At 40.4% G+C, this 27,193-nt stretch overlaps 1 protein-coding gene across 14 annotated transcripts in view; it reads right to left on the bottom strand.

Annotated features, from left to right (window-relative positions):
* Nucleotides 1-182: 182 nt before the first annotated feature.
* DCX (doublecortin) overlaps nt 183-27,193 on the bottom strand; it is a 414,555-nt gene continuing 387,544 nt past the window's right edge. For all 14 annotated transcript variants that reach the window (XM_086918434.1, XM_086918436.1, XM_086918429.1 and 11 more), the window contains one exon: nt 183-8,798. In XM_086918434.1, coding sequence (XP_086774560.1) covers nt 8,742-8,798 — 57 coding nt within the window. In that variant the 3' untranslated portion in view covers nt 183-8,741. The remainder of the gene's footprint in view (nt 8,799-27,193) is intronic.

Raw genomic sequence — 27,193 nt, 5'->3', positions numbered from 1 at the left:
GTTACTGCTTTTTGTGTGCTCATTTAATCTTCACACTTTTATGCTTTGCTTTTATCTAACGTTGTCCATATAATCTTTGTTACACAGGTGTGCACGCGCACACACACACACACAAACACACACTCAATTTTCTCTATCTAAACCATTCTTCACTTAAGAAGAAAAGGGACTTTACCCAGAAATAATTAAACAAATTTTATTTTTCGAAAAATGACATTACACACGTCTTGCAAATGTACATGGAGGAGGAAAATATAACAAAAGCAAAAGTGATACATGGAAGTGACCAGTTTCTCTGTCGCAGAGCACAGAATGAGAGGCTTTTGGCAGAACCAGAATGATTTCTCTGAAAGCCTATTGGCAACATTGGAATGAAGGACATTTGATCTGGGCCTCTAACCATTTTGGCACAATAATGACACTGCATAGGTGCATGGAATACTATGGGGCTAAGGAATATTGTTTTGGGGTAAAATATATTTCAATGATTTCAAACTGAAATCAAAGACAGCTTATGGTATAATGTGTAAGCTTTTCTGTAATGTTATATTTTTTAACCAAAGTAGCAGAACACCTGAGTAATGTTAAGCCTTTATCAGATTTTGTTATTGGGAATGTAATATAATAGCTGAGAGAATGGTATGTGCAAATCCCATTATGACCAGTCATCTTTTTTAATTTTACTTTTTAAGGAAAATCAATGTTACTTCCAAAAAGTATTTAGATCCTGAGTACAGTGGCAGACACGTGATCCGTTTCTCTTTAAAAATACATCACAGACTATTACTTAATTGCTTTTCCATCCAGAAAAGGAAATACCAGGGCAGCTGGGTGGTTCAAAGGTGCTTCTTATTGGATACTGTTTAGAAGAAAATAAGGGACACATTACTACAAGTAACACTAGTTGTTTCTTTTTGCAAAGATATTCATGCTTTTTTGTTTAAGTCCAATTATAAAGTCCTCTTTAACATTCAATTTCAAGGGAAAGAAATCTGGTTTCCTTAGAGCAAACATAATTTCTTTCATAGCCCTAGCAATTATCACCCTGCATAATCTAGGTCTGCTCTGACTAAGCAAGAATCAAGTACATTTAGAAGATAATGTTGTACACTGGCCATGCTGAGTTTTTGTTGTTAAAGTAAATTTCTGATGCAAGTCACATAGGATCATTGTCCGGTCTTGTAGTGTTGATGTTATCATGTAAATATGAAACCTTCTCAAAGGGAATCAACACAAAACCCTATGTCATCTTGTTGACTTTCAGAAAGGAGCCTGCAGTACATAATTTGCACAGCTGAAGGCGTATTTCTGGGAAAAATGGCAAATGATTGCACGTGAGACTGTGCAGGAAGATTAGTTATGCAACCGATTATATACCCAAGCCTTTTAATGACAACCATGAAAGTGAGAGATAAAGGAAGTCCTCATTCCCAGTGGCAGCATTAGGAAGTATACTGTAACAGTACCATGCACTTGCTCCCCAGCGCTGGTCCACCAGCAGACTACCAATTCTAAAACTACTACCACTATATTACATCTGTTCTCTATGCCACCACATCTTTACTACAGCTATGGATCTAACGATTTCTGTTCATCGACATCGATAAAAATGATTTCTGTACAAGTCAAGTGGCACAAAAGGTGGTTAAAAAAAGCTAAGGAACTCACATCAAATAGAGGCAGGGTCAGCTGGAAACATGCACGCACTGCATTACAAGCAAGAAATTAATTCATTGGCTTAAAGCTGCAATATATTACAGAATGATGAAAATTGACACATTTTGGCCGATTATTAATTTGAAACAACCTTAAGCATTTAGCTACGTATTTGTTTTGTATTTGATTTCTTTGAATGCGGGCGACAAAGAGGGAATTCTATGATTATACAGTTGTCTTCAACAGGACCTTCCATTGCACACACTACAATATCTTTTGTCTTGTAATTTATTAATAAATAGAAGATAGAACCAACAGGCGCTGCTTTACTGAATGTGGAACTGAAATACACCCCACCTGTTCAGTAGTCATTTACTTTAAATTACAATTAAGATCAACTGATATAACATTGGATTTGACTTTAGAGAAAGTTAAATTAGGTTTGCCATTTTTACTAAGAAAGGTTGGTTTGATTTCCATGGCGCTTTTGTTGAAATCCACTCTTACAAATAATTTCACCGCTTTTTGTGTCAAACATTGATGAAAAGCTTTTGCTAGCTTGAAATGTGGATAGGTTGTTAAGAGAGAAAATACTAGGTAAAACATTAAATTAAAATACATTCTTTGTACAACATAAGCTTTACATATTTTCATAGTTCTAAAACAAAAAAACAGAATCAATGCAGTCAGAGTTCTGCAGAATTACAGATAAAAAGCATAAGCTACATATTCAAACACAAGTGTAACATAAAAACTTATACTCTTGGGTTTATATTATTTTGCAGCTTTGTTAATTAGGAAAGCTATCTGAAATCACACAAAAGGCAAAAATATTTATCAATTTTCAATGTTAGCTGCTTATATCCCTTTTACACAAAGTATCAAAGTGCCAGAGTAGCAGAACTGGAATTTCTTGCAAAAAAAATAAAGGCAATGAGCATTCTTAAATTAGGCTTCTATCTGAAGAACAGAAAGGGTGCTCAATAGAATCAGATCGCATCCTGTTGTTACAATTTTCTGTTTTCTAGAAACAGCCCAGCCTCCATTAGGGGCCACCAGAGACCGCTCTTTAGACGATGGCTAGATCTCAAGGTGCTGCAATTGGCTCTGAGTACGGCTGAGGAGCAGTTCTCACAGCTATAAAAGGCATCTCCATACACTTCCTACTACATGACCGTCATACATGGATGTGTATTTTGACAAGCCGCATCTTAATAAGCATTTGAGCGGCCTCTAACATGGCAGCTGAGCTAGTAATACTACACTGAAAATTCCACTCCTGTCAGGGGATTTTAAAACAAAGAGAAGCAAACTAACAATTAAAATAGCATTCAGAGTTGAGCACATAATTGTACATAGGCCCCTGCAACTTACATTCAACACTTCCACTTAGGGGTGTCTTTTAGACACTCGTTAGTTAACAGTGCAATTGGTTCCAACACATTCTTCGAGAAGCAGCCACATTGAAAAGTACCCCAAATATCAGAGTTTCTCTTGCAGTACAACTAGACGTTGTTGTTTCTGAACCATACTTAATGAATTTATGACGGTGTTGAAATATGTGTATCTTGTAGGCCATCACCTGAAAAACTGGAAACTTTAGGATGATGGCTCAAGGCTTGCCAAGCTTTCAAATATTTTCATGGAAAGGCAACAACCAAAGACAGAGTGTGGCTGCCCATGCTTTGCTGAATTAAATGAGAGTATAGAGACTCACGGTACAGCTTGAGATACAGCAGAACTTAAGGATAGCCTATAAGGTACATTTACAGGCTGTCTTTTGGGCTTATTTCTCCAAAACAGAGCACTCATCTACTTTTACAGTGTACATTTATGAAAAAGTGTTTCAAGTCGAAGGTTGCTGTTAAAAGAACACTAACCTCAATCAAAGTCTGCAAATGTGTGGCAATATATGACAGTATCTATGCCATACATTTTGCACACTTAATTTTGATGAATTCAGAAGCACCATTAGACATGCGCTTGGCCATTCAGGTATGATAGAACTCCAGGATTGATGCTGCATATTTATTACAAAGTACCTGATTTTCAGTATTTTGTGAATAAATAACATAAGAGGACCTTCTAAAACAAGTTCTGAGGATTTCCAGCTGGAGTAAAGAGAGTAACCAGAGGTATTGTCTGAATACAACATTATTTGATGTTATACAACATCAGCTTAAAGAAGGCAAGAAGTTGATATCATAACTTCCTGTGACCATTTGTCCTTGATCTGTGCACGTGTAATAAACGTGTCTGCATACATAATGTTGTGTTAAGTAGCTACAGATAAGATGGATTATTTGAATTTAATTTGCACCAACATCCAATTTTGCTCCATTTTCTTTTATTGTGCTCAATAATGTTTTTAGTCAGAAAATATAAAGTCTACAAATACAGGGCCCAATTCACAGAATAAACTGAAGACTCAATCCTAAACTTACTACTATTTTGGTATTCACAGAATGTACTTACTACTTTTGGCATTCACAGAATGAACTTACTCCTTTTGGTATTTACAGACGTTAGGATTTTGTCTTAAGTTTCTCTTAAGACAAACTTAAGACAGACTTGGGACAGACTTAAGACAAAATCCTAACTTCTGTGAATACCAAAAGTAGTAAGTTCATTCTGTGAATGCCAAAAGTAGTAAGTGCATTCTGGGAATACCAAAATAGTAGTAAGTTTAGAATTGAGTCTTAAGTTCATTCTGTAAATCGGGCCCTCTGACATTAATTTTGCTGCCCAAGAACAATTAATAGCAAGAAAAATAAATGGAGCAAAATAGCATACCGTTACCCTATAAAATTTGTTGCTAATAGTGCCTACTCAAGATGTTAATGCAAGCAAACCCTTGGCCAGGTCAGTAATCTTACAGAATATGTTCCATGACAATAAGATAAAAAATGTATAACATGTTCTACCATATGCTTCTACAACGGCCTGCAAATATGATGGGATAATGCCGAATTCTCATTACCAAAGGAGTGTAAAGCCTATTATTACAATTACACTACATATGATTAAGTGTTCTGATCAATTTGCTCAGCATTTGCTTTTTGTTGCCATTCAATAGTCCTTGGCTTTGTCTTTGACCATGGACTCTTCAGAGCACTCAATATCAACAAACCACTAAATATGTCTTTTTTGGTGCAAATACTTTAAACGAAAGCCTGGTTCCTTGCCCCCAAGTCCCTTAATTGTAGACAGTTTACGGTTTGCAATCGTTATGCTATTTTGAAAGATGAACCTGACATGAGACTTCTATCATAAAATGGATATTGTGAGGCTGCTGAATGCAGCAGTGGTGCTTGAGGGTCCAGAGATAACATTCAACAAAAATATCCATGTTTGAGGCACATATGTCCTGTCTGGCAAACAGTGGACAGCACTTTGTCTAAGAAGCGCTACACAAAACATATTCAGAGCAGTAAGAATACTTTAGGTTAAAATATCATCATCATACAAAAATATTTGGTTAAAATGATAAAAGTACCCTGTGTAAAGAATATTTGCTGATTAAATTCCTTAGTTGTAGTGGAATGAACATAACCAGCCAGTAGAATCAGACATGCCCTGAAAGACTTGATAATATGCAGGAAAGTTCTGCAGGTTTGCAAAGGTAATTTGGTCACTTGGAAAAGAGAAACAATGAAAGCGTCGGTCAAGCATGCAGGTACCACTCCTGGCTACTGTCAGAAGGAGCGGATCTGAGATGGAAATAGCTCCTCAAAAAGCCAGTCTATGAGGATGAAGATTTGTCAGCAGAAGGATTTCTAATCATGCTCTGCCTGAAGGCCAGAGGTGACCTTTGTGCAAGCAGGCACCAGATGGCTGAGCTGCCACTTCAAATAAATTGAATCCCTAGGCCGGATTTGTTGGACACCAAATGTTGTGGTTTAACAGCCACATTCATGGGTCCGTAGCAGATTTTAAGAACAAAATAAACTAACAATAAGCAACCTATGTCTCTGACTGTCCATCTGCATGTCTGGTTGACTGCATGCCGGCCACACATCTGTCAATCTCTTCTGCCAGTCCCTCTCTATAGTCTATACCCTTTAGACAGTGTTTTGTGCCTGCCTTCCTGTACTGTAACAAAATGCACATCACACTTGCATATGTAATGTGTTTCTAAAACAATTTTACAAATACCACAAGCTGAAGAAATGGTTTTCTATAGTTAGGTGAACAACAAATCAAGGAGGTGACGTAATCAATGTTAGCCTGTGAGTCAGATATTCTTCCTGTAAATGAATAGCCATATTTGAACTAGAGCTCAACTGTGTCATTCCTTTGTTGCCTCTCTGACGTCCTTTGAGCAGAAGTGATTTGCCCAAGGTTATAGGATGCATCATTGGTCAATTAGAGCTTTAATGTGCTTAGGTTCTCTTATAATGTTGACCTGAGCTTTCGATATATTACTAAGGCATAAATAGGTTTTTATCAAGATAAGCATATTTTCATGGAGAGTTGAGTTCATTGAGACTTTGATGACTGCTTATTTATGATATTGATTCTGAATAAGAATAGATGCTCATCAAGAGCTACTCTTCCTCGTAAACCTCCCTTGCATAATCAGAACACAAGTTTACATAGCTCTTTACTTATAGACAGCCCAGATTTGATCAGCAATTTGCAGGTGATAGGAAGGCCCTGGTCAGATCTCTTACTCTATAAAATCTTCCTGCTACCACTGAAAATAATGAATACCTAATCTTCCAGACTCTCTTTAAAACCAACTGTGTGAGATAAACGCCTACACGCTTAGTACTAGTTCAGGCAACAGGGTATGATATGCGTTTCTTACTAGTTCAATTGACCTTTGTTCACCTATATTTTTAGTGCTTATTCAGTAACTACGCTGGTAATATTGTGACTGATTAAGCAAAATCCCCATAGCCTGTAACCACCCATCATGTGTTAACTTTATAGCACCTTGGTAACTTCTTCTGTTTGCAGAGCTTATCTACTTAGTTTAAACAATAAGGCCCTTCCACATCTAAAGTCAGCCTTCAATTAAACACTGCAGTGGTTTAGGTGGCAATTCTATTAGGTACATTTACACTGGTAAATGTGTTTGTCTAATTCCATCCAAGTTAATCCTAATTCCAGTGTTTCTAAAAACAAATCCACAAGTGTTGTGACCCTCAGCTTCTCATTAGCAGAAGAATGAATCATAGACAGGCAGACAGGCAGACAAACAGATTAACAGATAGATAACTGGTCAAGTTTGTTACCTACAGTTCACAATAAATTATGTTTAGAGATAATTATACAGAGCGAGGGCATAGAATTATTTTTTTATACCTATACTTCATGCACATGGAGCACAAAGTAAAGTTTTTTTACCAACATTTTATTAAAAGACCTCATCACTTGTATTCTAGCCTGCCCAGTTCTGTGGCCATTCAAAAATGCTGGCATTGGCTTCTTCCCTAGGTGCATAATGTACTATCACAACGTGAGACCCCTAGAAAGGCCCATCTGGGGAATCTTAAATTAAAACTGCTTGTAGTTTGCACATGACATAATTCACAACCAATGAGCATTGAAAAGTTTTACAATTGCACATCCACTGGAGTGAAATGAATGACATTTATTTAAAGAGTGGTATACCTTTCCTGTTTGTAGGTGGGTGTTTCCATCATAGAGTGGAGGATTAGTAAAGCATTCTGCATTTGAAACAGACTTGAAATAGCCACTGATACAGCATTGCAAATAATACAATGGTTAGATGATTTGACCTCAAAGATGCTAGAGTTTTCTTAGTCTCATGTGCACATTAACTAATCTTCATATGAACAAAATGACTAAATAGAGTTGCTAGTTCTGAAAGGATTTGTATAGAATACTGTAGAAATAAAATCTAGTCTATAAAAAAGAAGTAAGGATCCGGCGTGTGTACTCCAAAAACACAGGTACAAGGTTATTTCATATATAAAACATGTATTGTTTTGAGTGCTACAAAAAAAGTGACTTAAAGAAGTCAGAGAGAACAAAAAATCAATTCTCACAGTGGTCTCAATCCTGCCAGCTAGAAGGCATTCATATTACGATAGGGATAGCGATAGAACGATACCATTCTGTCATGTAACTAATTATTTTCTATGAACACTGGGAGGAATTACAAACCAGCCTCACTCCTGTATGATTTGTTTTTATACAAATTGTTAAGTGTTGCAGATAAATTGTTGGTGCAAGAATACCACATATCAATGTCATAGTTTTTTTTATCGCCAATGTTATTGTTAGTATTATTACCATTTTTTATTAAGATTAATATTAGCAACCAATAGAGCAAAACAATTAAACCTCCTTGTCACAACATCTGTGAGGAAGCAAGCAAGCCTTTCTGAATTAGATGACTGCTGCCATGGTACCGTGCAGGCCTTTAAACCGTATGGGCTTATTTTGGGCGTGTGTCATTTCACACCTCTGAAGAATAACATTAAGGAGTGAGAGCTCTTTCATGTAAAAATACGCAAATGTGTTATCGTCTTCATGGTGCTAAGTCTTGCTCAGGTGCTTTCGTCTGGGGGCTTTGCAGCCAGGATCTCCACCATGTACTTAGACATGTTTGTCTCAGCTGCAGAGGCTGGTGCCAGACAGAGCATATGGGAAGAAAAGCTGGGAGACTGGGCGGTGCCAGCGTTCCCAGTGCTGCTTATACTCTGTGAGCGCATTCTGAGGCAGACAAAGCTAAATGTATTCTTTTTTTAAACAATCCCATGAAAAGCGATTCCAAGTAAGAGTAGTAGAGTAAAAACTATGATTAAAGTCCAATTTTACAGACAGTCGGTAAATAACTGTAAGAGTGTGATGATTGTTGGCATGTTGGCATTAGTATCGGGGAATAGACTGCCTGCTTTATACATGTATTTAAAAAAAGGATGGTATCAATCGATCGTGATCAGTTGATAAATGTTGAACTGTGGCACAGAATAAAACACAGAAAGAAAATGACAGATAGCGATTTGTCCTTTTGATTACAAAGCACCAGTGAGACGTGTTTGCTTCTTCTTGTTTTGTTTGCAGACGACTGAATCGTAGTTGAGGAGGTTGACGTATCAAAGAGTGCTTCTTTACATTGAATCTCCAAGGGAATCAGAATCATCCAGGGAAAGAGGCAGGTACAAATCCTGGGCAAAGAGAAAACAAAGTATCAATTTCCATACAGTGTCAATTTCGATGCATAAGACACAAACATGCAAGCTACTGAATCAAGAATTGCTTCTAGCGCTAGAGATTATGATTGGTAGACTAAACTGCATGCATTAAGTGCTGTGAGTTTATGCTGTGAATTGGAAGGTCACTTTATATCATCTCAATAAGAGCTCATCTACAAGAACATAAATAATATTCCCAGGTACCAAAATTACTTTCTAGTCTGGACACTTTAAAGACTACTCTGGAGACATGGGATGATTTCCAAACTCCAAATTAATTCAGCTAATATCAGGTATCCATGGGATTCTAGAGATATCTACAGGAGATAGTCTAGTTCCTTCATAAGTACCTCCCCTTGGTATTTTGCTAATTAAAACTGCGAGTGCCTGATTCAGAAGGCTACATTTGTTTAAATGTATTCCAATATTTGTAAAGCTTTAACAAAGAATCCCAAAACTGTTCCGGAAAAGTTTTGACAGGAAGAAAGACTCCAGAAGTACTCGAATGCAGACCTTCTGTACAGGCTCTATATATAGCGTGTCACCATCCCTACACAGCAGCCCTATATTACAGCTCGCACTCCAGCTCCACACAAAACTACTCTGCAGCTCCTCACATCACCTGATGCACAGAGCCCTGCAGCCAAGGCCACCATGATAGTCCCTAAATGTGACTCTAAAATACTCATTCTAGCCTATCATTCATCCATTCCTTACCACCACCCACTCACTGCAAGCCGTCAGCACATATCCTCACTACAGACCCACATCTCATCAAAATACCAGTTCAGATGTTTAATTACTTGTGTTTGTGTTTATTTATTCCTGGCATGATGTTTTATGATATCCACAGTTTGTTTCATCACTGTTACTAACCAGAGTGGCCTACCGCAGAAGCTCATACCAGCCTCTTTCAGACCATCAGATCATCACTGCAACCATTTTCCCTAGTCCACCTTTGCAACAGTCAGTTTTTGTAGTTCCAAAGTGTTGTTTTGTCAAGAGTTTTACCAGAGATCCTCATTTTAACCCATCATGGACAACTCCTCACATTGACATTATGTGTAACCTCACCATAGTGTATTGCACATCATCTGAGACTTTCATCTACAGAACATATAACAACTCCTGATCCCAGTGTCTCACTGCAGGCCCTATTAAAAACCATCAGTCAAGACATTTGTTGCAACATTCTACCTCAACCTCATATCCTGCTTGACTAATATTTAAGTTTCTATGCTCTTAGCCCATCATTTTGGCTGAGTTATACTGCTACTCAACTCACACCCAACATTTGAACCAGCACCTGACTGCAGCCACTCACAGGCAGTCATTCATCACATCACATCACTTCTGTCCCCTCACTTTTCACCACAACACATCTCATCACTGGATTCATATTGTTCATTAAGCATCCATCCCTATCTTATTCCTTCGGCCCTCTCCCACTTGTTCACTTGTCAGTTTGTTAAGCCATAGTTAAGGGTTCCTCACTGCAGACCATAACTGCAATCCCTCCCTACTTAGAACCTCTGAGTGCAGTTCCTTACAGACACTCTCAGTATATTCACCCACCCACTCACTACGCAATTAACCCCACAGTGGCCACTCATTGTAATCTATACTGCACACCATCTGCTGATTTTTAGTGCAGTCCTTTACCACCTCTCCTCATCAAAGCTTTGCAGGCCCTCATAAAACACTTCCCTCTAAGCCATGTCTATCAGCACCCCTCTCCTCAACACTTTCCACCTTGTCCCTTTGCACTGACCTCTAAGCCCCTAAGCTCCTCATCCTCGGGTCATTCTCTCTTGACCTCTCTGCTCCTGACTGTTACACCACATGCTCTCAGTAGCTAACTCCTCAGCCCTTTACACAAGCAGTTTTTAATCTTTTGACTTCTGTGGACCCCACGGAATCACTAATAGAAGAGGAGACCCACGCCTAAGCAATTTCTATAATTTCGACTTCAAAACAGAACACAAAAATACAGAAAAGCATACATCAAACAAATACACAAATTATGAAATATTTGATTTATTCAGAAAAAAATATATACTAATTCGAAAATGTAATGTTAATGGGAAGGTGGGAGCTTTTTAAAATGTGTTTTTGTTTCTAAAAACAGTAAGCAATATGGTAGAATTCAGCTTATCACTTTGTCCTTTTTGCTCCTAACTCATTCTATTACTTTGTCAACGCACACCAGTGCGTGTACCAATGGTTAAATTGAGGCCACTAGTTGTTAATTCTAGATTCTGTTTACTGTATTTGTGATGCTCCTCTTGAGTCGATAGCCACTCACCATGCAGAACATCAGATAACAGCCCTTCACCAGAGCATTCACAAAATTCTAGCAAAGCCTGAAAACGAAGGGTTGGGCCATTCCAAACAAATGCTTCCTGCCTTAGGATCAGATAGCAATATTCTTCCACAACCTGATTATAAAATGTTGTCTCATTCCAAGCAACTGTACCCTAGGTTAGGGTCAGATAACAACATCATTCTAGCACAATCTGATAATAAAATGTGGTCTCATTTCAAACAAATGGACCTTGACTTGGGATCAGATAACAATATTCTACTACAGTCTCATAAAGAAATGTTGTTCAATTTCATTCGGGCCCAAGTTAGGATCAGATACAAAATGAAGAAGAAGAGGTTTTTGTAAGGGACCCACTCATCAAATATTATTGTATACATTACTAGAGGAACCATTCAACACAACTACATCATGTATTAGAGATAACCAAAAAATGTGTTTGGAAGCAGAAAATATACCAGTTCCGAGATGGGAAAATCTGCCCAGAAAATACTCTAGGCAGTGTGAAATTCAAAGTAGAGCCAACATTTTTTTCCTGCTGCTCAAATTAAAGGTTAATAGATAAGAACCCACAAGGTAGAGATATGTGGTCTGATGCATCTTTTCAATGAAGAGAAAATATATATAAAGGTAGAATCTGAAAGATAGAGACTCCCTCTGGATCTACTTAGGCTTTTAAAGGCAAGCATATAAACAAACTATTAACCTGATATTGGCAAAGCTATTAGAACATAGTTAAAGAGGATAACGCCATGAGTCACAATGTATATATATATGTATGTAGCTATAGGCATGGTTTTTTTTCCATTCATTAGGCTTGAGTGAGGAATTCCACCAAATTCTGCCAATATATTCTTTAGTTTTCTGAGGATTAAGAATGCTTAATTTCAATTCTTGAAGACCAGATCCATGTCAAGAGAGCCCACATTCAAAACCTGTTTAGGGTAGCTAAACCCTCAACAGCATTTAAACACATAAAAGAAAAACATAATCACATATTCAATGACTTGTTCACCAGATCAGAGCCCATATACAATTCTGACATGTTCAAAGAATGTCTTCTGGTAGGTGTGGCCACAGAATGTGCCGAATTAAAGAGTAGCTATTGTTATGCTGTCCCTACTGAAATATCGTTGGTGATATCTAGTTGAGGGGGGTGTTAAATTGACTTGTAGAATTAATGCTCTTTTCTGAGGTACAGACATATCACCCTTTACCCGAAAAGGTGGGAGACAAATCAGCTCCAAAAAAAGTAAAATTCCATTGGCAGTGGAAATTGTTGCAATGAAGTTAACATTAAACTTAGCACTTGAAATATGTGAACTTAATTGTTTTGCCACAGCTGTTAAAAGAGAAAATAGCTACATTTTCTACCTCATACCGAGAGTCACTTAGCAAATATAAAGCAGAAGTTAAAACTGCTCAGGCGGCCCACTTCTCGAACAAGATTATGAGTGCTAAATCAAAGCCTAAAGAAATTTTTCAAATTGTGAAACAATTATCAAAATCCCCACCCGATTTACCAACCACTAAATCTTCCACCCATTGTAATAACATTGCTGAGTTCTTTCATCAAAAAGTGAATAAAATCTACTCAGCCTTCCCCCATAAGGACATCACTCTATCAGCCCAACCCAATGAAACCTCAATCTCTTCCCCACCACAACCTCTATCCACCTTGACCCATTTCCCCTCTCTAGACCTTGTAACCCTTGAATCCATAGCCCGAAAAGTCAAGTCCGGATCCCCTGACGATCCAGCCCCTCCAGACATCATTATGGCGGCCTCACAGTTCATTCTGCCGACCATTAGAGATGTCTTAAATTCATCTATCACCTCCGGCATTGTCCCGCCCGCCTGGAAGCAGGCCATGGTCAGATCCTTATTGAAGAAATCCAACCTGGATCCGACTGACCTTGGTAATTACCGTCCAATCTCCCTGCTCCCATGGGTGAGTAAGCTTCTGGAAAAATTTATAAACCTCCAACTGGTAAACTTTCTAGAAGAACAACAATTATTAGATCCCACCCAGACGGGCTTTAGACCCAAACATGGGACTGAGACCGCCCTTCTTATGGTCACAGAGGAGTCCAGAAAGATCCTGGACCAAGGAGGTTCAGTGGCAGTGATCCTCCTTGACCTCAGCGCGGCGTTTGACACGGTCAGCCATGACATCTTGCTGCACCGTTTATCCAACGCCGGGATCAGGGACAAAGCCTGGCTGTGGTTCAAATCCTTCCTAGAGGATAGATACTTCCGAGTCTTTGAGGGTGAGTCTATGTCCACCTGTAGACCTTTAAAGTGTGGGGTCCCTCAGGGCTCCTCTTTGAACCCCGCATTGTTCAATATATACATGAGGCCACTGGCCGAGGTCGTCCGCTCATTTGGGATTAAGATCATCTCCTATGCGGACGACACGCAGCTGGTGGTCTCACTGGCGCAGGAGGCCAATATGCCTGCATCAGGCGGTCTCAAAGAATGCCTAGAGAAGGTCAAGGGCTGGATGTCCTCTTCATTCCTCAAATTGAATGGGGACAAAACGGAGCTGATGCTCCTAGGTTCCCCGGATCCCTACTTCCCCAACACCCTTTGGCCCCCCTGTCTAGGCCTTCCTCCAACCCCAAAAAACAACATCAAGAGCCTTGGGGTTTGGTTGGATAGATCCTTATCATTTAGCACCCAGGCCACAAAACTCTCAGCCGCCTGTTTTGGACTCATGAGAATGTTAAAAAAAATCTTCCCTCTCCTTCCCATGGAGGCAAAACAGGTGGCTGTACAGGGTCTAATACAATCACGCCTGGATTTCAACAACGTGCTTTATCTTGGTGCCCCAGAATATACCATACGCAGACTCCAGATAGTTCAGAACTGCGCAGCACGCCTGCTGCTGAACATCCCGCGCAGGCAATCGGTGAGGGCCGGGCTGGCTAGCCTTCATTGGCTACCAGTGCGCCAGAGGATTCTGTTTAAGGCCATGTGCATTGCACATCAGGCCTTCTGGGTTACGGGTCCCAGGATTACCTGGGACCTAAATACCCACTACCTCCCCAGCAGAAACCTCCGCTCCAGCCAGACTTTCTTGGCCACGATACCAAGAATAAAAAGATCCAGATCTGGCGGCAGGACGTTCGCCTACAACGCTTCCATGGCATGGAACAACCTCCCCCTGCACCTGAGAGCCAATTGCAATCTGCCCACATTCCGGAAACAGTTAAAAACTTTTCTTTTTAATCTGCCCCACTAATCCCAGTTAGGCCCCTCTGCAGGTCCCTGGTTATTCTAGCGCTTGGACGCCTTCGGGCAGCAATTCGCGCTCTATAAATCCACATCCATTCCATCCATTCCATTCCATTCCATTCATTCTTTAGGACAGTAACAGATAAACTTTCAAACCACCAATGCAGCAGAATATGTTAGCCAATGATGCAAGGGAAGAAGTCCCATCTTGGATTTCAGATATATTCCTCCTTCCCAAGGAAATACCCAAATATCCGAAATTCCTAATCAAGTTGGACTACTGCGGGGTTGGCTGCCTCGACATCCTCTCCAAATTGCAAAAGACCCTTCTAGACCAACTTAAAATTGGGTCCATGACTAGTCACAGTGAAGATAAAAATAGAAATAACCAGCCAAATCCCAGAGGATATAGCCAAGAAAAAATGCAAACTGTTAGAAAGCCAATGAGGCCCATCTTGGAATTCTTGCTATCCAATTTCCATCTTCCAGATGTGAACTGTTGCTAAGAGAATGACATGTCCACATAAATGTGCTCTCTCTTGATGAATTAAAACAATTCAATAATGCTACTGATTAAGAAAAAGTCCAGGTGAAAGCATGAATTTAATACAAATTGACATTGAAACTTGTGCAACACCCACTGTCCAGTTCACTGCAGCACAGCGGATGCTCGATTTAAAAGGCATTAACACTAAGACAGAATAAGACATTAAAGAAAGTTACTACTAAAAAGGAGGTGGCTAGTCAGTCAGTCAGAATTTACTTTATTTAATTAATTACAACCATGAAAGTACACAAAAGACAATCAGCATTAAAAACAATCAAAACCTTAAAAACTTCGAAAATGACAATTTATATAAATAATCGAACAATCCACCAATCAATCAAGGAATTTGTAGAGCGCGCTACTCACCCGTTAGGGTCTCAAGGCGCTGGGGGGAGGGAGGGGGGACGTAGGTGGGGGGGGGGGCGGGTCGCTACTGCTCGCACAGCCAGGTCTTGAGTTGCTTCCTGAAGGCGAGATGGTTATGTGTCAGCCGGAGGTGGGTGGGGAGGGAGTTCCATGTCTTGGCTGCCAGGTAGGAGAAGGATCTTCCTCCGGCGGTGGCTTTGCGAATGCGTGGGACGGCGACAAGGGCGAGGCTGGCGGAGCAGAGCTGGCGGGGTGGCGTGTACAATGCGAGGCGGTTGTTGAGGTACATGGGGCCCTTGTCGTGGAGAGCCTTGTGTGCGTGGGTGAGGAGTCGGAATGTGATTCTCTTGCTGACGGGGAGCCAGTGCAGATTCTTCAGATGGGCGGAGATGTGGGTGTGGCGGGGGATGTCCAGAATGAGTCTGGCCGAGGCGTTCTGAATGCGCTGTAGTCTTTTCTCGACCTTGGCTGTGGTTCCGGCGTAGAGGGTGTTTCCGTAGTCTAGGCGGCTGGTGACGAGGGCCTGGGTGACCGTTTTCTTGGTTGCGGTGGGGATCCATCGGAAGTAAATAAACACAGTAAAAAATTGCATATTGGGAATAAACATGCATTTCAACCAGGGGCGAACTAAACATAAAGCCACTATAATAATCTTCCAGACCATACCTTTTTAGGTTTTGCCTAGGCAGTGCATGCGCTGTCTTGGGGAAAGATGCTGTATACACTATATTGGGGGAAGCTCCGCCCACTCCCCCGCCTACTTTTTCATTGGCATGTGGGTTTGGACTTTCTAAATGCTGCCTTCTGATTGGTTTAGAGGCCGCATATCCTCCTTATTGACGGCCATGTCTCCTTCCATGGCTATTGACCCCTTTACCGCATATTTCCGGAGCACTACTTTATTTCCAAGCCAACCCTCCTGCTGTCTGTGCCTTCTCTCCGGCCCCCCCACTCCCATTGTTCGTGCCGTAATTAAGATCTCTCCGTTTGCAATTCAATAAGTCTCGCATAAATGCAAGTCCTTTTGCATTGCTAATGCCTTTTTTTTTCCAGATCACACTTATTATAAACCAAAGGCACTGGCGTTCTTTTCTCTAATCCCCCGCTATTGTACTGTACAAATGTGTTTATTGCATGCATGCTTTTTAACAGGACGCTTAATAAAGTGGTATAAAAGTGTTTCATTTTTGCGCATGCTCATTAACATTGCTGTCTTTGTGCACGCACCAGTGAGTAGTGTCCTAGAGCTGCAGTCGCTCTGTGGCTCCAGGGTCTCTGAGCATGCCTTGTTAATAGGGTGGCCGTTATTTACTTGCTACCCTAATGTCGTTTTTTTAAAAATTTCTGCTACAGAGTGCTCTCACGATCAGTGCGAATACGTTATTCTGCAGTTGATTTAGTACTTTTTTATGTTTCGTGCAGTACCTGCGTTTTTTATTTTGATGATTTTTTTACTCTGAACTCGAATTATTCTTGTTTGACTAATTACCCATTTATTTTGCCCGTCCTGCTCCTATTATACCTGTTTCACTGCATTTCAAGTTTCGGATTAGTAATACCACCTGTTCCTTGTCGGAAAACAGTAATTTCTGCACGTTATCCGTATTAGTTTCTGAGTTTCTTCCAGGCTGAATAGAGCAAGACCATTGACCCACCACATTCATTCATAGATTTATGAACTGGCAAACCATTATGGGCTTCTTTGTGCTCTACTGGAACCTCGAGCTAATGAGAAGGCCACAGGGTACGTGTAAATCTTGGATTGTTTTTGCTTTTCAAAATTTGTCATGAAAATGCCCTATTTTCGTCTCTAGTGCCGTTCATAGCGATCACTGTAAACAACGGGCACTCATAGTACAGAGAGACACAAGCACTCGCAATACTTATAGAACACAGAGGCACTGGCACTACACACAATTTTACAACACAGCCATAGTTGTTAGTTATTTAGCTTATGGAACTGTCAACCACTCACAAAGCCAATAGTCCTTGCTTGTTAAAGCTGTAATGTTACCTGTTGTATTACCTTTCTTGATGAAATGGCAGAAGCAGCTAAATGCCAGTCGGGCAGCACACTATGGTAGCACCGATTTCTGCTTAAGTGTTTTTAAGCCACCCTTAATTACAGCGATCACGCCTTTGAGAAACTCCCCTGTTTTTTCATCCTACTTAAAGCCCTGTTCACTGTTCATGGAGGTACAGGTTGCTCCAATAAAATACAGACATTCACTGAACTTTAAGATGCATTCACTCACTGCACGCAGACATAGGCGCAGAAATAAGAGCCCTGGGCACACACGCAACACAGACCCATGGTATACATAGAAATAAATGCAAGCACATACTGGGTGCATGCTCTCAGGTACTCAAATCAAACTTGTTATCAGTTCTTATCCTCCATGCCCCTTCTTTTTTTCTACTCCCTTGTTCTAACTATAATTTCCAATCTAATCATTCGTTCTATTTTTTTCCTATTCCTCTCCTCTCACGCTTCCCTCCCATTCTCCAAGATCACCTCAGATTCTTCACTTTGTTCTTACCCTATTTAATGCTTTTCCATCTACCCTTCTTTCTCTCTCCTTTACATTTGCTCCTCCTTCTTTTCAATTCTTTGCTTGCTTCTATCCCTCTTCTCACTTGCTGCTCTTCTCTCCTTTGCCTTATATTACATTTCTCATCCTACCTGCTCTTTCACGTTCTTTTTTCTCTGTTTACTTCTCTCTCTTCCTTTTCTATCTTCCTAAAGGCACAAGCAAATGACAATAGAACTACTGTTCTTGTGTGAAAAATAGTGAAACTGGAGACCATGCAGTCTGAATCCTCTGTAGCTATGCAGTGAGAGGGTTCATTACTGTGGGTACAAGCCTGCAGGGGACAGACTAAGGGTTAAAGTGCTCCTGCCTGCAAACGAGGACAGTGGCACGCTCTTTGGATTGCTTTTCCAACTCTGCACTGCACCGAGGACATATTTTTATAATACACTAATATGGCGAAACCAATTGGCATGGCCAATGCTTGTTATATTTCGTATTGTAGCCACTATTGCAACATAAAAGGACTCCAGAGAGCTCAATAGCATCTGGAGATAAATCAGTGTTGGTTTAGCTTGTACAAAGCCCTTCCCTTTTAGTAGTGGCAGATTAAAAAGCTGACGTAATAAACGATAATGCCTGCAGAACATCACAAAGGGAATCTATCTGTAAGTGGCTAGTCAATTCTGGCTTTGGAAAAAAAGGTTTAATTTAAAAAGTTGTTAAAAAAAAAAGGAGCAGCAACCAGGGAGACAACTCGGTTTAAGAAGTTACTTCCATCTATCTCTGGAACTATGTGGGCAAATTCCAAGATTTACTCATTTTCATTAAACTCACAGCTAACTCGTACTTGATAATATGTCTTGAAATGGGATCAATACCTTGGCAAGACGATCCCTTAAGAGTACAGGGAGTTCCTACAAAAGCATGTGAGACCCAACATGAAGAACTCCTCTATAAACTGCTTTAAGACTTGTACTATTTTCCCACAAAAGCTACATCGCATGTTTCCAAATGCTAGCCATAAGTTCTGGAGAGAATGCGCTAAGGTGAATGACACCTTGCACACATAGTGGTCCTGCCCTGGCTGACTCTTTTTTGAAAAGAGGTACAAAAAACTACAACATAGACACATTATAGCACTGTCTGGGATAGGTATTTTGGCTTTTTAGAAAACCAGAAGAAGAAAGTACCTCCCTCCATAACTCAGTGGTATTGAAAATTGTGGCATACCCTGACAGTTAAATGTCTGTTTAGCAAACTCAAGACCGAAAACACTAAAGATGACATTTTCTGAAAAAGATATTGAATTACATACCTGAGGGTGTGCCAAAATCAGCCCTGGGGCTCTTTGCATTATCACATAGACAGGAGTACTAGCCCGTACTAGTTGATACTGAGCAGAAGGGATAATATACATGCAGTGATAGAAAAGTAAAATTCAAAGACGGTATAAAAAATGTAGTAGGATATATATTTTCAGCAAACACCAATTCAAGGAGCAATCAAGTGGGATGGGACAGGGTAAGAGTATTATTCTTTGCTTTTGTCTACGGTATACCAGTCATAAGAAGCTTTCATATTCATACATTACTTTCTCGCAACTGGCATCTCTGCATATTGATTCTTAAACTTTATATGCATGTTATTCTTAACTCTTAATTCTTAAAACACTAATCCAATTTACCTTACAAAATAAATTACTATAAATTAGCCCATGATCCAGTAGGAGTGCATGAACTTGCATTTATTGTAAACTTTCAAGAGAATTTCACTAAATAACCCTTTTAGAGAAAAATATGTTTTACCGGTTTCTTGTGCGACATTTCACATAAAAAAGCCATGCAAGATGATAGAAGGATTATAGTTCAATCAGAAAACACCTCTCATTGAGAACGTTTCTGCACTAACCGGCCCTCCATCACTGTTGGTAATTTTAATTCAGATACTTTACAACTTCAAGTAATTTCACCAATTTCGCATAGTGTGTAATTTCAGATAAAGATGGTATTTAAAATAAAGAACTAGACACAAAGTTTGATTACATGCATCCTTGCGCTTACAGAAATGCAGTTAAGCATGTGAAACTAGAATGTACCTACTCAAATGCCTTCCTCAAAATGACACTGTCAAACCTTCTGCTCTAGAAAATCGAGGCGCTGAACACCAAAAAGAGAATGGTCCCTATAACTTATCTATGCCTTTTGAGAGATCACATGTATGGCAGAAGAAGCATGCTCATCAGGTAAATGAAAGGGAAATTGACATATATATGGCAAGAGTCCCGCAGGATGAATAATCTGCTTTCCCTTCATTAGAAAACACTAATACACCTCTCACTGAAAAGGGGGCAACTGATTTCCCAAGGGTAAAGAAACCTACACAATCAGATTCCATGGAATTAGTGATGTCATGAGGGAAAATGTTCACAAACATTGACAGCCTAATATATGAGTAAAGAAAAATTATCTTGTAATTTTGCGTTAATGCAATGCACCCCTTGCATGAACTGCTGAAGCCAATAAACAATGCTACTATGCCCTTTTTTAACAGGTTATTTTGACTCCAAACTATGTGGTCCTCAGATTCGAGGAAAATAACACCTGGGCTTGTGATTGTAAGATAATATTTTAAGAATAGAAAGCCAACAAAGAACCCTTTAAAACTCGTGAACAGCAAAATCAATCTGAGCATTGAATGGTGCTGGCCATACTATTCAGAAAGAAAACAAATATTACCTTGCCATGACTGCGAATTGAAGAAATATTTTATATGCTTTAGCAGCTCAGAATCAAGAAACTAGTTGTATCAGTGAATTACTGGTATGGAATTTAAAGAAGGAAGCCAAGATGAATTTGTATCCAATTGAAAGTCTAGTTTATGAATTAGGGACATGATATTGCCCACTAATTTTGTCAAATGCTCTCAGTGTATCTTCAGCCATTAGATTAATGCTGTCAAAAGGTTGTCCCGACTAGTACCGCAAATATTGTAAAGCTGAATCCAGAAACAGCTAACAAGCCTTTAAGATAAAATAGTCTATATTAATGTCCTACAAGCCCTGAGATGTATTATCCATGTTTCTTTATTTCTGTATTTTAATCTGTTTCATTTATGTATTAGTTTCAGAAACTAATAGTTAAAATATGTCTTATCTTTGTTTTCAGTTTTCTGTGCGATGACATCACAGACATTTGTGAAACGAATTCACCTAGCTTTGCAGTTATCTTTTTGCCTTTGCCTCTCTCGATATTTACCCAACTGAAAAAAGAACTACAATTAGTATAACATTCTGCATAGAGATTAACCCACAGCAACTCACAGACAAGATCAATGTATAAATCCCAAAGATAATGAGCCAGGAAAGTGAAATCCTTTAGAAAATTATGATTTATTGGATTGATAGTGGCTACTGAATATTTAACTCACAACCTTATTAACCCCATGATTACAGTACTCCCTGATGAGTACTACTCTGAAGAAGGTGATGTTCCATAAAGTATTTTTAGAATCTCAAAGAGAACCTTTGTACCCCTGTGAAGCGAATTAAATCACCAGTGAAATTCAAAACATAGTAGTGGCTTTCCAAACCCAAGCAACTTTGGAAAGAAGGCACCGACTGCATAAGAAACAACTGAACCACGATAATAATGTACCTTTAGAACTATATACTTCAGCAGAAAAATGTTTTCAGTTATCACCTCAGAAGGTTTTGATGAAATGGCTTTGCAACAATAAGATCAGGCCTCCAATTGATAAAATGAGAAAAATTGAAGGGAGCTTAAATAAGCTTTGTTAAATTTTGAAGATTCTTTTTCTCAAAATTGACTTGAGTTTTAGATTACTAAAGCTCATGAGATCGTCATTCCAACAGACACAAATAGGGAAGTAGTTTTCAAGGTCTCTCCAAAACTACTAAAAGCCTTTGGGAATACTTAGACCATTTCATGGCACATTGAAGAATTGTCTCAAGGGTATTTGAAGTCGAGTGAGGCCCTGGACATCTTTGCAGATCTGTGCAGAGCTTTATGGGTTTAACAAGAGTGTACCTGGTGCTGACAATTTTCCTATATTGAAAGTCTCACCCAATTAGAGGGAGATAAGAAATGTATGACTACATTGGGTATTAACCAGAATCATCTATATAACCTAGGGCCAGATGTAGGTGGCTAAATACCGGTCGGTAACGTGGAAATTCAGAAAATTTCAGCGTTACCGACCGGTATTTAGCCATTCCTAATTTAGGTAAGCAATCGGTAAATAAGGAATCGGTAAATACCGATTCCTTAATAACGATTCCTTATTGCTCTTGCATTTAAGGAATCGGTAATACTGATTCCTTAAATGCAATGTAGGAAGCACATTAAAGAATGCTTTTGAGCCTTAAGAAATCGGTAATTACCACCAACTTCAAGTTGGTGGTAATTACCGATTTCCCTTAAAAAAGCACCTTTTTGCTTTTTTTAAAGTGCCATGCGGCACACATCCATGCCCTTGGGGCATGGCACACATACACATTTCAGGGGTGCAACAGGGTGTCCTTTGGACACCCTTGAAATTCCTCCCGGTATTACCGATTCGGTAATACCGAATCGCTAATACTGAATGTCTTCACATTCATTCCTATGGGCCTCCAAGCCCATAGAAATGAATGGGTAGGTATTCCTTATTACCGAATCTCAATTACCGATTGGGTAATAAGGAATATTAAGGATTCTGTATTTTTACCGAATCTTTACCTACATAGGAAATACCGATTTCTTAATAGCAAATCGGTAAAATTCGCTATAAAGAAATCGGTATTTCCTGATTTACCTACATTAGGCCCCTAGACTTTTAATTTATGAATCAACAGTTTTGCTGACACTAGATACTTTTTTTATTCTATATCAGAAGTAGTGAGTTTACTGTTTTCCTGCATAAAATATTATCCGCTAACCTAAAAAGTCAACACAGGGGTATATATAGCGCACCAAGACCTAACTCATATAAGGGTGCTTTACATTTAAATATTTCAAGAAATAAATCATGAAGAGTTTGGGGTACTAAAAAGTGTTATCAATGACAAGTATTATATGTAAGTTCTCTGCTAAGATACAATTTGGGTCCCCAAACCAACCAACCAAGCAGCAGAATTATTGGCAGTCTAAGTGTCTGTAAACACTTTTAACCAACATAATATATAATATTTTGTGATCATCACTTAATCGGAACATTCTTTCAGAATATCTTCCTGGCTAAAAATTAAATCATGTAGAGACATAAAATAAAAATGTATAAGGATATATATGTTTGGCCAACACCACCTCAAGGAGCAATCAAAGCTGGGGAGGGTGGAATGGGATAGGATGGGATGAGAGTTGTATTATTTGCTTTCATCTACAAGATACAGGACATAAGCTGTCATTTTTGTGCATTACTTTCTGGTAAATGGCATCCCTGCAAGTTTATTCTCAAACTTTATTTGAATATTATTCTTAACTCTTAGGGGCACATGCATCAACATAAGGAATTGCGATTCCTAAATAGCGATTTTTAAGGAATCTCTATTTAGGAATCGCAATTCCTTTTGCATGTAGGTATTGCAAAATAAATTGCAATTCCTACAACTACTTAATAGCGATTCGCAAATTGTGAATCGCTATTAGGTAATGTCTCTTCATTCATTCCTTGTGTTGACTGTTTGTATCAGGACTGTTCTTCTGTAGAGCTCTTTCTAAAAGGCTTTTAAGGCTAGGAACACTGTTTTTTAACTCCAGGATATTGATGTGCTGGTAAGCATCCTTCTGTGTCCACAATCCCCTATGAAGCATCCGTCGTTATGGTCACTGTCGGAGTTAGTTGTGTGAAGAGTCTCCCTTGTGATATGTTTGTTTGGTTCAACTATGCTAATTCCTGATGTATTGTTAGTGTGACTACCACTAGATCTTCCAAACTCCCTTTTGCTTTTGACCAATGGGCGTGAAGCCATTCCTGGAATGGTCTCATCTGTAGGCGGATGTCAGGTATCAAGTGAATGCATGAAGACATCATTCCTAGCAGCTTCCCCACTGTCCTCACTGCCAGAGCTAGCCCCTTCTGGTATAGCTGTGTTTCCTTCATTAGGGCTAATATTATTTCACTTGGGAACACCTTCCCCAATACTGCAGCTACCTATGCTCCTAGGAAAACCTTTTCTTGTTCTGGCTCCGGGGAAGATTTGTCACAGTGAATGGAGAATCAGAGCTGAACTAATGTCTCTATTACTTGCTGTATATCTTGTCTGCAGAGTCTGTATGAGCTTGCTCTTACTAAACTGCCGTCTAAGTACAGGTATACATGGATTCCTTGTCTTCTTAGTTGAGCAGCAACTGCTGCTTGGCACTCTGCGAACACTCTTGGTGCCGACTTTAGACCGAATGCTTGGTAGTGTGTCTCGTTGATCACAAATCTTAATAAACTTTTGTGTGTGTTGTTCATGGGGATATATAAATAGGCATCTTTTAAGTCTATGGTTGACATGTAGTCTCCTTTTTGCAATTGAGGAATCACCTCTTGCAGGGTTGTCATCTTGAGTCTTTATGAATTTGTTGAGAAATCTAAGATCTAATAAAGGACACAGTGTTCCGTCTATCTTTGGAATTGGGAAGTATGTGGTGTAAATTCCCTTGTTCTTTCCTTGCGTGTTACGTGTTCTATAGCTTTTTTGCTTGTAGTTCTTGTACCTCTTGGAGTAGCTGAGTAACTTCTCTTTTTGAATGCACCTTCCTTTTTGGGCTTTTGTTTGAAGGTGGTTTGATCAGTTCTATGCAGTAACCATGCTTTATTGTGTTTAAGATTCATTTTTCTGAAGTGATCTCTGTTCATTTGTGGAGGAAGTACTTTTATCTGCCTCCTACTGGGGTAGAATGTTGGAGGAACTGTTTGTTTGTTTGATGTTGTTGTCCTATTGCGTGTACACTCTGTGATGTTTCTTTAGTGTGTGTATTGTTTGGAATGCAGTCACTTTGTTGTTGTGGGTGCTACCCCTCTCTGCGGAAGGCCTCTTCCACTGGAGCGTCCTCAAAAGGATTGTCTTCCTTGCTGGTATTGCCAATTTTGTTGGTGCCCTTGTTGTTGTCCTTGGCTTATCCCTTGGTATACTTGCTGATATGACTGATGCAAGGTTGCAGGGTGATGGTTACCTCTGCCCGCTTGTCTCCTTGAGGGGGTGCCTCTACGCATTCGACCTCTGAATTGCAGGGCGCCCATAGATCTTGCTGTCTCGTTGTCCTTCTTTATTTGGTTCAGTGTTTCGTCGACTACGCTTCCAAACAGCTGTTCCCCATTGAGGGGTGCGTTCAGTAAATTGTTCTGCACCTCTGGTTTGAATCTTGAGATCCACAGCCATGCGTGTCTTCTTTCGATGAGGATCATCATCTGTCTACTTGATATTTCTGTGGCATCTAGGGCAGATTTTAAGCATGTATTTGCTATATTCTTACCTTCCTCTACCAAGTGGCTTGCTCTCTTTTGGAATTGTTCCGGTAGGTGCTTTAGTACCTGGTGGAGTAGAGTCTTGCCGGTGGTAGAGGCAGGCTCAATCCACTTAGCGCTCTGGGTGTGATCAGCTGCACGGACAGCGCTGCTCGTTTAGCGCGCTACTTTTATTGGTTGTGATTGAAGTCTTCTTTAAAACTTTTATGGTGTATGTTGATACTGTTTTTTAAAAATACTTGAATTCGAATTTTAAAACTGCATTGCACTATACCTGCTCCCCTCGTAAGTCTCCAGGCTGAGTCAGAGCTTAGGGAATTTACATAGTCCGCCCACTCCCGCCCTGGTCCGCCGCGTCCAATCCTGGGCGTTTGAGCGGAGGGTGAGGAGGAGCCCAGCATTTCCGGGTTCAGGGCTCACAGCGCAGCGCTCTGGCGACACTGTGAGTGGCTACTACTTAAAGCCCAGGTAAAACGCACTCGCGCTGTGGAGTAGAGTCTTGCCGGTGGTAGAGGCAGGCTCAATCCACTTAGCGCTCTGGGTGTGATCAGCTGCACGGACAGCGCTGCTCGTTTAGCGCGCTACTTTTATTGGTTGTGATTGAAGTCTTCTTTAAAACTTTTATGGTGTATGTTGATACTGTTTTTTAAAAATACTTGAATTCGAATTTTAAAACTGCATTGCACTATACCTGCTCCCCTCGTAAGTCTCCAGGCTGAGTCAGAGCTTAGGGAATTTACATAGTCCGCCCACTCCCGCCCTGGTCCGCCGCGTCCAATCCTGGGCGTTTGAGCGGAGGGTGAGGAGGAGCCCAGCATTTCCGGGTTCAGGGCTCACAGCGCAGCGCTCTGGCGACACTGTGAGTGGCTACTACTTAAAGCCCAGGTAAAACGCACTCGCGCTGTGGAGTAGAGTCTTGCCGGTGGTAGAGGCAGGCTCAATCCACTTAGCGCTCTGGGTGTGATCAGCTGCACGGACAGCGCTGCTCGTTTAGCGCGCTACTTTTATTGGTTGTGATTGAAGTCTTCTTTAAAACTTTTATGGTGTATGTTGATACTGTTTTTTAAAAATACTTGAATTCGAATTTTAAAACTGCATTGCACTATACCTGCTCCCCTCGTAAGTCTCCAGGCTGAGTCAGAGCTTAGGGAATTTACATAGTCCGCCCACTCCCGCCCTGGTCCGCCGCGTCCAATCCTGGGCGTTTGAGCGGAGGGTGAGGAGGAGCCCAGCATTTCCGGGTTCAGGGCTCACAGCGCAGCGCTCTGGCGACACTGTGAGTGGCTACTACTTAAAGCCCAGGTAAAACGCACTCGCGCTGTGGAGTAGAGTCTTGCCGGTGGTAGAGGCAGGCTCAATCCACTTAGCGCTCTGGGTGTGATCAGCTGCACGGACAGCGCTGCTCGTTTAGCGCGCTACTTTTATTGGTTGTGATTGAAGTCTTCTTTAAAACTTTTATGGTGTATGTTGATACTGTTTTTTAAAAATACTTGAATTCGAATTTTAAAACTGCATTGCACTATACCTGCTCCCCTCGTAAGTCTCCAGGCTGAGTCAGAGCTTAGGGAATTTACATAGTCCGCCCACTCCCGCCCTGGTCCGCCGCGTCCAATCCTGGGCGTTTGAGCGGAGGGTGAGGAGGAGCCCAGCATTTCCGGGTTCAGGGCTCACAGCGCAGCGCTCTGGCGACACTGTGAGTGGCTACTACTTAAAGCCCAGGTAAAACGCACTCGCGCTGTGGAGTAGAGTCTTGCCGGTGGTAGAGGCAGGCTCAATCCACTTAGCGCTCTGGGTGTGATCAGCTGCACGGACAGCGCTGCTCGTTTAGCGCGCTACTTTTATTGGTTGTGATTGAAGTCTTCTTTAAAACTTTTATGGTGTATGTTGATACTGTTTTTTAAAAATACTT

This window comes from Lissotriton vulgaris, chromosome 4_1, assembly GCF_964263255.1.
Source record: "Lissotriton vulgaris chromosome 4_1, aLisVul1.2, whole genome shotgun sequence".
NCBI classification, from domain to species: domain Eukaryota; kingdom Metazoa; phylum Chordata; class Amphibia; order Caudata; family Salamandridae; genus Lissotriton; species Lissotriton vulgaris.
The sequence above is the reverse complement of the archived record's forward strand: the minus strand, read 5'-3'. Positions and strand labels throughout refer to the sequence as shown.